Genomic DNA, 11,937 nt, shown 5'->3' with positions numbered 1-11,937 from the left:
AACCGTAAAGCTGCTATGAAGGAAAGTGTCACCCAGCCATAGGCTGTATGTCCTAGAATGTCTCCAATAGTGCATCAAACACAAATGCTACCTCACAACATTCAGAAAACAACACTGTAGATCAGCTTTCCTGTTTGTTTACATCTCAACATAGTGTTTACACTGTGGAAGGAGAAAATATTCATGTATGAGAACATAGGCGGTGCTGCGATGGAGTCTCTAAAACCACACGTCCCAGTCCACCGTACCCATCAGAATTGGATCACTTGGTGTGATTTTAAGACCTTACATCAGAGCAGCAGAAAGAAAAACATTTAAATTTTGTGTTCTTGTAACTGAAATACCACCTGGGGTCAGAACTGAACTAGAGAGCGGAGCAGAAATTAGGACTCTTAAAATTAGTGCATTTTGAGGGCAGCTTGGTACCATCTGATCAGCTGCTCTGAATTAGATATCAAACACCCCCCCCTGCCACCACTCTCACACGCACGCGCGCACACACACACACATTCTCAGCAGACAGTGAGAGGAAGGGGATCACTGTCGCGGCGTTGGTTCTTCTTCAGCAGCTGAATGCGGTTGTGGCAGTAGAACTTGACAGCTCGCCAGTCACGTTGGTTGCTGACCAGCAGGGGGCACTGCTCCAGGCAGCGTTCACATTCGGCCTTTGCGGGGACACGGAGCTCGTTGATGTTTTGAGTCAGGTGCTCTTCAACCGCTGCACGCTCCGCCTCTGACCAGGGACGTTTCAGGACACCTCGCTTTCCTAAGAGACAGGACAGAGTTAGAAACGTCTCCGTTTAACTACTTTAACAGGATCTCACATTTGGTGAGAGGAAGAGAAGAATCCACATCTTCTAATACTCAAGCTTAAAAAACAACTGAGAAATTACCAAACTAAACCAAACCAAAACTAAGCACACCTTTTTTTCTAAAGAAACCTTGTATGACAGTTATTTTTTCCCAAGATGTCTGTGCCTTAGCTGCACTTTTCTGTTTGATCAACACACTAGAGGGGAGGCTGACCTGATCCTCTCCTTCGAATGGCTGACAGAAGTGGTGGAGAAGGAGGAGTGAGGAGAGAAGAAGGAGGATGGATGTTCTTGATCTTCTTAGGCCGTCCCACCCGCCCGTTGTTCTTACCCTTCCTGACATAGAGCAGGGTCGGCGGAGGGCTCAGAGCGGGAGTTGGCAGGAGGATTTCAGGCTTCTCCTTCCTGTGCTCCCCGTCCGAATCTGCCTCTGAAAACGAGTCGGCAGAGTTTCCTGACATAACTGGAGAGAGAGAGAAGATGAAACGGATTAATGAACCAGCTTCACCGAAGCAGCAGACTCAGACATCCGTCCAGTTGTCTCACCATCCAGCTCCAGACAGATGTGGTTCAGGCTCATTCCTCTGAACAGAACTCCATCTCTCTCTCCACAAAGTACGACTCGGCCAACTCTGCCCATCAGACCAGGGTCGTGACCAATCCCAGCGCAGTTCTGTGTCACATGGTATTCCCTCTCAAGGAAATGCTCCAACCGCTCAACGGCGCATCCTCCCAGCTGCCCTGGCTCCTCTCCTTCTCCCAGGAGCAGGAGCTGGGTCAGAATCGCCACCTGACGGCGGACCCTGGTCTGCGTCAGGGCACGGGGATTGCGGGTACCGCTGGAGCGAGCCAGGCTGCGAAGGAGGTCAGTACCCCGCAGAGGAGTGGCAGGAGAGTGGTAGGGCCGAGCAAAAATGTACGGGTTAGCAGGGTCAACCCCTACTTCCTGTCGCGTCTGCAGGAGGAGCTCCAGGCAGGGTTCACAGTGGGGAGGAAGGATGAGGGGCTGGACCCGGCCGCGTTTCCCTTGGACTCCGACTCTAGGGAGATGAGGGAGTACCAGTCGCTCAAAAGGGGAGAGGGAGGCCTCTAGCGGCGTGACAGCAGGAGAAGCTCCAGGTGAGATAGGAACGGAGCTGTGTGGAGTCGCACGAGAATGATACTCCACGATGGTCAGCTTGGAGACCTCACACTCACGTCTTCGGTTATAGAGGATGAGGAGCACCAGGCTGGAGTGGCAGAGCAGGCGCCAGGCCTCAGCTGACTGCAGCTGCCGGGAAAGGGACAGGAAAGCAGAGTGCTGGAGACGCCGGAGGTAAAGGACCAGAGAGGACAGGGATGAAAGGAGGGGCAGCATGTGGTGACGCCCCGAACTGCAGGAGGAAAAATAAAATGAGAGAGAAAAAGAAACTTGTTTAAATCTTATTTATCAACACTTCGGTTTTGTTGTATTTAACAAAGGAAACTACTGGAAACCTGTTCAGAGTCTAAAAACATTAGTCTACCAAAAATGTCTGTCGATTTGAAACCGTGTTGAAGGTTTGAACCCAAACGAGCCGTGGATTTATTCATGCGTTGTTTCGTCTTTGATATAAACACCATTTTGCTGAAGCTCGTAACTTGATCACAGATGAATGAACAAAAACAAACCTCAGCAGGTCTTTATCCTTATCCTCGGCTCCACTCTCATCTTCCACCTCCATCACTCCATTCTCCTCCTCTTCATTGTCCTCATCCTCGTCCTTTTTTGGTATCTCTCCGTCTTTGGCCGTCTTGCTGCTGAAGGACTGAGGACACCCCAGTTCCCACCCCACCTCCTCCTCTTTGGATCTATTTACTACAACGACCTCCACGTCTTCATATTCATCTTCCACATCCTCCGTGTCCTGCGATTGTTTTTCTTTCTTGGGTCTCTTTATCGCTCCCTTCCTGGACGAAGCCACGGTCACGGGGGGAGGGCTCCTTTTTAGGACAGACACAGCCACTGCATTCTGTCCACGGGGGGGAGTCAGCGCAGGTGGTATGAAGTTCCTCCCAGAGGAGGCGTGGGACTGGTTGTCTGCAGGGAGAGTGGGTGGAGACACGGACAAGTCCTGGGCACCACCTTGGACAGGATCTGAACAGCCACCCTGTCCTTTGCTGAGCGCGGTCGCGAAAAGGCTCTGACCTTGTAGGCGGGGCATCTGCGTGTAGCGCTCAACGAGGGCGGAGCACACATCAGGCTGGTGGGCGTGGTGTTTGTCCAAGTGTCGGCCCAGGGAGCGGAAGTGGCGTCCACAGTACTCACAGGTTTGGCGAACAGAGTCGGTGGAAGCTCCGCCTCTTTGGAAATTTGTGGTGATGTTTCCTGTGAAGCTGGCGCCCAGCAGAGTAGGAGACTTGAACTCAGGCTTAATGAAGGTAGAGGACGATGAACAGGGAGGAGAGGACTGGGACGAATTAGGTGGACGACTGAGATGCGGGACACCAGAAGGGCAGATAGGTGGGGAGCGCCCAGGAGGCGTCCGATGAGGGGTCTTCTTCTTAGAAGGAGCACCGCGACGTTTCTTTCGCCGGCGGGGGGCATGTCCACGTGGGCTGGACTTGTCCTCGTCCCCAGCATCTGAGTCACTAGCATCAGAGTGAGATATGGGGGAGGAGGATGGGGACAGGGACCAAGAGGGCGTGAGGTAGTCCTGTCGTCGCCGCCGCTGCTGGGCGGTTAAAGGGAGAGGCTCCTCCTCCTAGACGAAAGAGGAACGAAGTTTCATTTGGGTTAAAAACTACTTTTATTAAAGTTTAATTTGGTATAACTTTTGTGACTAATAACTGATAGAATGACAGCAGTTTTAATAATTCCACCATCTTTCTTTGATGAAAGCGTTTTCATCACCACATCAGTAGGAACGAGAGGTCCCAGTACCTCGGTTACCATGAGCCGGGACTACACTGTGTGGAATGGACACTACATTAGTGGCAATTTACATAAAGGTGCAGAAAATAATTCTTTAGCATCTACAAAAGAGTGAGAACTCTGGCCCTCACAGACCTGTTGCTTTTAAAGAAGCTTCCTATCCTCCACTGTTATAATGGTACCTGCTTTAACTTGCCATGTGTATAAAAGACACATGTCCACAACTTCAGACAGTCAGACTCCAACCTCCACCATGGCCAAGACAAGATTGTACACCTGCTCACGAGTGGAATGAGCCAGTCTGCAATAGACAAGCAGCTTGGTGAGAATCCCTCGACCCGGGGCTCTATGCAAGATCTCAGCCCAGAACTACAAGCAAGGAAACTGGTCAATGACCAGAAGAAGCTGGGACCACAGTAACAAAGGACACTATCAGTAACACACTACGTTATCGTGGATTAAAATCCTGCAGCTTGTAAAAGGGGCCCCTGCTTAAATCACTCACCGTATTTCCAGGCATGTCTAAAGTTTGCTACAGACCATCTGAATAATCCAGAGGACTGGGAGAATGTCATCTGGTCAGATGAGAGCAAAATAAAACCATTTTTTATAAATGTCACTCGCCGTGTTTGGAGGGGAAAGAATGCCAAGTTGCATCCTACGAGCACCATACCACCTGCCAAGCATGGGGTGGAAACATCATGCTTTGGGGCTGCTTTTCTGCAAATGGGACAGGACGACTGATCCATGTTAATAAAAGGATGAATGGGGCCCAAACGCACCACCCGGGCAATGAAGAAGGTGCTACATAAAAAAGCTTTTCCAGGTTCTGGAGTTGCCTAGCCAGACTTCAGTCCAATAGAGAATCCGTGGAGGAAGTTCAAATCTGTGTTGCTCTAGAGAAGATCTGCATGGAGGAATGGGCCAAAATACCAACTACAGCGTGTGCAAAGCTGGTGACGCCCTCTGGGACATGTTTGACTTGTTAGTGCCAACTAAGGTCAAGTACTGAGGTGAACTTTACCACTGACCAAATAATAATTTTCTGCACCAATAAACATATTCTTTAATAACCGTATAATGTGATTTCGGGGATTTTTTTTTATCTTCTGTCACTTGAATTGTTTCTATGATCAAAATTATGGACCTATCATCTTTTTAGTGGAACAACTTGCATAAATACTTAATGTTTGCACCACTATACAAATATTATATATGTTTCTTACCTTTTTGATATTGTTGCCATTTTCAGTGTCAGAGTTGCATTCTTGTTGTGCTGGAGAAACAGTGGCACGAAAACCCTGTGGAACACACAAAGCTCACATTAAGTCCGTGTTCATTATTATTTGCCATTACAGTCAGCCTCATGAAGCAGAAAAACACCCCTCCATCTTACGGATAGAACCAAGACAAAAAAGCGGTGTGTTTTGAAACTAACTTTGCATTTATGCTTTATGATGAAACTGCCCTTCCATCTGGGACAGTAAGTAAGGACCAGATCAATCCGATGGAACTACCTAAAATAAAAGTATCAGACGGGATTATGGGCCGCCTTGGCTCCGCTTCAACCTCCGATGTCTCTCAATTCTGACAATTTAATTGTCTAAAATCGATTCTGGTATCACTATTTTGTAGAGTAAATTGATCCAATCTAATGGGATCCATTAAGTGAACAAATGTCAGGTAATAACCATGGTAACCATTGCTAAAGTACTATAGGTAGAGGGAGAGCTGGAACTCAGCCATCACCATGGTAACCCTATGCTGTGCGAGTGTGTGTAGACAGTGACTGAAGCTTATCAGTGGTGTGTTAGCACATGTATGACAGCCTGTTGTATGTTGGAGTACGGCTGTGTTTCTAGTTTTACGTCTTGATAACAAGAACTGGAGTCTTCATTACTTTGTTGAAGAGGATTGTTTGGCATCTGGAGTTTGGACAATGGGGTAAAATCACATTTTGCAATGTTGCTTTTAAACTGTAAAAAAACAAACTAAAATGAGCAGAGGGCTCAGTCTGAACAGTGTGTTATTTATTTAAAGAGCAAGTCACCCCCAAATAAACATTTTTTTTTTTGCTGATAAACTAAATAAACGTGTGTCTAATCGTGCTGCAGACACGTGTCGTCAATAATTTGGCACTTCAGTGCATCTTAGTTAAAATTTAAATATTCTGCCTAAAACTGTCAGTGTTGTGCCGTTGTCAGGTAAAAACTCTGCACTGTATTTTAATTTAAATCTGCCACCGCTATTGGCTAAGAAGTATGCTATGATGTAAACTGGTACATTATGATGTCACAATGCTGTCGTGAGCCTGAGTGTGTGTGTATTTGTTAGCGGCTCCGCCCTCTCGGTCTGCCAGGCAACAGCATGTGTTGCATTTTTCAAACATGAAGTGGGAGTGGAGTTACTCTGGTAGGGGTTGACTTGCTCTTTAAATACTGTAGAAGATTAAATGTTTCAAACTAAAAGCAAAAGTAGGAGTACTAGTCCAGATATGTTAATTAAAACTTACCAATCGCACTGAACACCAGAATGATTTATAAACCATTATTTATTTACACGAGTTAGTGCAGTGACATCAGTGATTGCAGAAATATACGTGTGTTTATTGTATTACTGACCAGATTCTCCCCCCACTCGATCAGGCTGTAATCAACGGTGATTTCCTCTCCCTTTGTGATGTCTCGAATGGCGATAACAACCAGCCGAACCTGGCTGCCACAGTGGACCTCTCTGATACGACAGTTAGGGGAGGGAGGGTAGGACATGGCTGTCGGGGCGGGAGCAGAGGCTGTTGGAGCAGCTGGAGCGGTGGAAGCAGGGGTCAGAGAGGGGGCCTGAACCGAAGCTGTGGTGGTCGGGGCACGAGCAGGAGCAGGAGCAGGCACAAGTGTTGGAGCTGAAGATGGAGCTTGTGTGGAGCTTAAACATGAGCTGGATTTACATCCAGAGGTGGCTTTGTCCAGAGTGTGCTCTGGTGGGCTGCTGGAAAGGAGAAGTGGTTAAGAATGGTAAAGAAACCAACAGGAGATAACATCTGCTATTCTCACTCACCTCTTTGGATTACAAACACAGGCTGTATTTCAGTATTTCTATGAGTAATGCTAAAATAATGATTTCTTCACAGAAAATTTATCAACAGTAATTCCTACAAAGGAGATTGATAGACTTCTTATTAGAGCTGTGCTTCAATGATGGTGTTGGCTTCAAACAAACCATCACTACTCTGCCACCCCCTGGCACAAACTGGTAACTGAAGTTGGTCTAAAACGTGAACCCTGGATGTTTTACACACTCAGAAATTATCCACGATAACATTTTTATGCTTTAAAGACAAACCCTTTGTGTGATTCTGACAGAGTCACTCATTATAAACCAAGTATGGAGAACTGGTGAAGGCAACACCAGTCACAGTAAACTACCTAGTGCTCAGGTGTGTCGTGGATCCAGAAAGCTGCACCACAACATGCTGTGCTTTTATTTAAAGGGGGGAAATAAAATTCAGCATGTTTTCCAATTCTTGATAATTAATAATGATATAAATACTGAACTAAATGTTTGTGATTATGATTTCTTCCCTTGATAAAGCAGCCTGACTTTTTCCTGACTTTCTAAAGACACAGAAAAGACGCTGGACAACGGTTAGTTCTGTGTATTTTATAATTAATGTGTGTTGAGAAATAATGGTGTATTTTTAATGTAAATTAGCAAAAGTAAAGGCAACTTCATTTTCTCACAGACTTTAGGTAAATTTTTATTTTGAAACAGATGTCCCGCGCATGGTTCCTACAGAAAAACTGTAAAAAAGAAATCATACATGCTTGCACTGAGACTTCAGAGCACTTATTCTTAAACTGCCCCAAAATCTCAACTATAAGTCAGTTTGATTGTGTCGTAACATCAACATTTGTATGGCTAGACCTTAAGGACTGTGCTCAGACTAAGCTGTCTCCAAGTGGGATTCACCATCACATACGTGACTCAAGTCGAAGCAACAAACTGATTTCATACTCACCCGCTGTGAGGAGCAGGCTCAGAGTTAGACAAAGGCCCGTCCAGGGTGGGGCGTTTATTCTGTCCTCCGTCCCTCCGATCACCTGAGAGCATGGCAACAATCAGTTTAAAGGGATTACAGTGCAAGGGTGCACACACAGTGGTCCACTCCCACCTCCAGGAGCGCGTGGAGACACACACACACACACACACACACACACACACACACACACACACACACACACAAGTACTCAGGTGCACATAGCAACACATACATAATCAAGCGCACACACAAAAGTAGGTCACACACACACACACACACAGTCCACCCCCGCAACAATGACAGACACATAGACAGATGTACAAGCAGAAAGTGTTCACACACACACACACACACACACACACACACACACACACACAGTGAGAGTGGACATGAACATATAGCATTAACACAAACCTGGGGTAAGGCTGCGTTCAGGCACGCTCTCTTCTTCCATGTGCGGTACAAAAACTTTAACAGGGGTTCCTTTTCTTTTCCTTCCACAGCCACGCCTGCAGAGATCACACACATGCAGATACACACACTCAAAAAGGCTCCCAATTGTCATTTAATCAATGTGCCTAGTGGCCAAACTTCACATCAGTCAGGTCAGAGAGATCAATAAACTGATAGTCAGCTAGTGGATCAATACAAGCGCTCTCACTTAAACCAATAACAAACAACATGTAGCAGAAGATGTTCTATCTGAAGGAAACGTCCTCATGCCAACTAAAACCAAATATAAAGAAACCACAAAACATTCAAATCTTTAAACGTTGCAATGGATGCGTAAATGCTCGTAGGGTGCCTTAAGAGATTTTACTTACATAAATACTTCAAAAAGTCCATTTGATTAAGTAATGTTATAACATTTTCACTTTACTGCTATAAACACATGCATGTCTTCTTTGCAGGGTGAACTTACACTTTTAAAACAAAACAACAAACTGATTTTTTTAACCAACAGAAGATTTTGTTTCTACAAGAGTTAATGCAAAAAAACTGATGAGATGAAACAATTTAACAGTACTGCTGCACAAAACTCAAGCTGAAGGTATGATTTCTAAATAACTCCATTAAGTGGAGTCAGTGTTTATCTGTGAGCGTAGGGACTTCTGACCACATGGAGCTTGAACGCAGCCACTCGTGTGAACAAGTCAGATTATCTTCTTCAGACTAAATCCATGCTACAACAGCCAAGCTCCAAAGAGCCGAACAGATCCCAACTCTGCCGAATCTGGGCTAGTTCTGTTACCACACATCTCAACATTGTTTCATCCGTCTATTTTCTCTCACATGACACAAGAGTCTGCTAAAAATGGGCCATGGGAAGATCATGCTTTGGATTTGGTGGTGATCATCACGGTGTGTGTGTGTATGTGTGTGTGTGTGTGTGTGTGTGTGTGTGTGTGTGTGTGTGAGTGTGTGTGTGTGTGTGTGTGTGTGTGTGTGTGTGTGTGTGTGTGTGTGTGTGTGTGTGTGTGCGCACGCGCGCATGCGAAACTGTGTCTTTTTATGTAAACAAGAGAGTGAAGGAAAAGGAAAAGAAGAGGAAAACAGTACACAATCATAATAGGACCAAAGAAATGAAGAAGCAGAATTGAACATTGAGAAAAACCAGAAGAGGAGGAAACAAAATAGATAGGAGACACAAACTCAGCAGATATTAACGAAACACAGTCTGTCAACTTCACTCCAATTTAAACTCAACACCCTGTCTGCCAATATTTCACCTCATAAAGCTTTTCTCTGTAACTACACACATAAACCTTCACTTAAAAAAACAAGATAGGAGATTAGAAATGTGTATTATGAAGCACTCGCCCACCATAGAGCATTTGACTGTGGTCCTCCACTTATCACAACACTGTGAAAGTCACATGGACTTGGAAAAGCCCAACTGTCATGATAAGACATTGATAAGATTGTGTGGATACAAGCATCCCTCAGCAACACAGATTTATGCCAGGCTCACCTCTGCCCCTCTCATATATATCTGGATTATGCATATAGAAAGTTTTACATGTGCATTTCAAGTGGGTTCAGGGAGTATGACTAAAATTATTACAACAACAAAAAACATACTAGGAAATTCATGGTATCAAGTTAAATTTCTACTTTAGAAGCACTATATATTTTTTTTAGCAAATACTGCTTGTCTTTTTGTCTCAGACAAGCACATAGGCATACTACCCATGAACTATGGTTGAACACTATATAAACATTTAATATTTGTCAGCCAAAAAAGACAACGGGCGACATATTTGCACAGGAAACGTTTAGATGTTCTGTGGGCCTGACACACAGCACAGAGCGCTCCAATCACAATTGTTCCTACTCAAATTGTTGGAGCAAGCCATGAGGGTTCCACGTAAAATTCTAGGTTATTTAAGATGATCTTTGTTGAGGCTGTGCAGTGGCGCAGTGGTTAGAGCTGTTGCCTTGTAGCAAGAAGGTCCTGGATTCGCTTCCTGGCCTGGGATCTTTCTGCATGGAGTTTGCATGGAGTTTGCATGTTCTCCCTGTGCATGCGTGGGTTCTCTCCGGGTACTCCGACTTCCTCCCACAGTCCAAAAACATGACTGTTAGGTTAATTGGTCTGTCTAAATTGTCCTTAGGTGTGTGTGTGTGCATGATTGTTTGTCCTGTGTGTCTCTGTGTTGCCCTGCGATGGACTGGCACTCTGTCCAGGGTGTACCCCGCCTGATTGCCCATTGACCGCTGGAGATAGGCACCAGCCCCCCCCCCCCCCCCCCCCCCCCAAAAAACACATTTATCCATCCTCTTCCACTTATCCGGAGTGTCAGGTCGCGGGGGCAACAGCCTAAGTCGAGAAGCCCAGACTTCCCTCTCCCCAGCCACTTAGACCAGCTCTTCTGGGGGAACCCCAAGGCGTTCCCTGGCCAGGAGAAAGACATAGTCCCTCCAGCGTGTCCTGGGTCTCCCTTTAGGTCTCCTCACGGTTGGATGTGCCCTGAAAACTCACCAGGGAGGCGCCCAGGATGCATCCTAATCAGATGCAGTGTTTGCAGATACTCAAGCCACCTCAACTGGCTCCTCTTGATGTGAAGGAGCAGCGGATTTATTTCGAGCCCCTCCCGGATGACCGAGCTTCTTACCCTATCTCTAAAGCCTAATTTATACATCTCCGTCAGCTCCAAAAGGGAGAAACACGCACGCACGGACAGAGACATTTTGCCCTCATACTCCTCCATCTCCTGGGGAGTGTTGCAAAGCAATTCCTCGCCAGGACAACAGAGGGCGTAGCGCTGTTCTGTGGTATCCGTCATGTATCCGGTCCAGGATAGTGTGTTTATATTTTTTTTTTTTTTTTTTTGTATATAAGAGACTTTTTAACACAGACAAATTTGTCTCTCATTCTCCTCCATCTCTTCATGCGCTTGGCACCCAAGCCCCCACAATGCGGCTCAAAAATTGAGCCCAACCTGGAAGTACCAAAAATTGCAGTTCCACCCTCATCCACTAGGGGCTGGTGTCAGAAGCGAGCAAATCCTCATTGACTCCCATGTTAAAAATACCAATTTCACAGCAGAAATAAACATGTTTACAGCCTGGTACCAAAACATGTTTTTGGTTTAAATGATCTAGTTTACACTCAAGACAGCTCTGAGGGGGGTGCATTTTTTCCTCACTCTTCTGTTTAAGTGTATTAAAAGCCTAAAATTCTGTATAATTAATGAGCATCAGACCCACGTGACCACAGAGCTAGCTCCGTGGAAAGGCCTCAGTAGAGCCTCGGTCTGGCTTGGAAACTGTTCCGGGATTTTGAGTCTCTGTGTTTGTATATTCTTGTTTGGATATTTTTTGTGCAATTGTTGGACAAAAGGACTTGCTGTGGCATTAATTGCACTAATAGAGCGTCCAAGGAGTCTCCACTTCATTTTTTTTGGTAAGTAAAATTATATTTATGTATTTTAGGTCACTGCCGAGCTGAGCTTAAGATTTTAACATGTACTGTTTAACCATGAAATTTAAATGTAATAGGGTAAAACCCAGTGCATTTAACATAATGCTGCACTTTACAAAATGGGTTGAAATATAACATGTTGGTGGAGCTGGGTTCCGACTGTCGGCTTGTGGAGCTCTCGGGAGACCTGTTTTCCACCCGTTTCTCCCCTCCCCGCAGCCCGGTGCATCTGTCTGATCGCGGCTTCTGTCTGCAGCTTTCGGGAGACCTC

The 11,937-nt window shown here is 45.7% G+C and overlaps 1 protein-coding gene across 2 annotated transcripts in view; it reads right to left on the bottom strand.

Annotated features, from left to right (window-relative positions):
- Positions 1-379: 379 nt before the first annotated feature.
- The window catches only part of si:dkey-117m1.4 (uncharacterized), a 16,700-nt gene continuing 5,142 nt past the window's right edge, over positions 380-11,937 (bottom strand). The window contains exons 2-9 of one of the 2 annotated variants that reach the window (XM_015943601.3): positions 8,156-8,250; positions 7,721-7,802; positions 6,327-6,690; positions 4,932-5,006; positions 2,463-3,535; positions 1,359-2,185; positions 1,027-1,275; positions 380-766 (exon numbers count right to left, since the gene is read on the bottom strand). In XM_015943601.3, coding sequence (XP_015799087.3) covers positions 513-766; positions 1,027-1,275; positions 1,359-2,185; positions 2,463-3,535; positions 4,932-5,006; positions 6,327-6,690; positions 7,721-7,802; positions 8,156-8,250 — 3,019 coding nt within the window. In that variant the 3' untranslated portion in view covers positions 380-512. The remainder of the gene's footprint in view (positions 767-1,026; positions 1,276-1,358; positions 2,186-2,462; positions 3,536-4,931; positions 5,007-6,326; positions 6,691-7,720; positions 7,803-8,155; positions 8,251-11,937) is intronic. The other variant, XM_015943602.3, reaches the window with a different exon arrangement.

Source organism: Nothobranchius furzeri, chromosome 6, assembly GCF_043380555.1.
Source record: "Nothobranchius furzeri strain GRZ-AD chromosome 6, NfurGRZ-RIMD1, whole genome shotgun sequence".
Taxonomy (NCBI): domain Eukaryota; kingdom Metazoa; phylum Chordata; class Actinopteri; order Cyprinodontiformes; family Nothobranchiidae; genus Nothobranchius; species Nothobranchius furzeri.
This window is presented reverse-complemented; position numbering and strand designations above follow the sequence as displayed.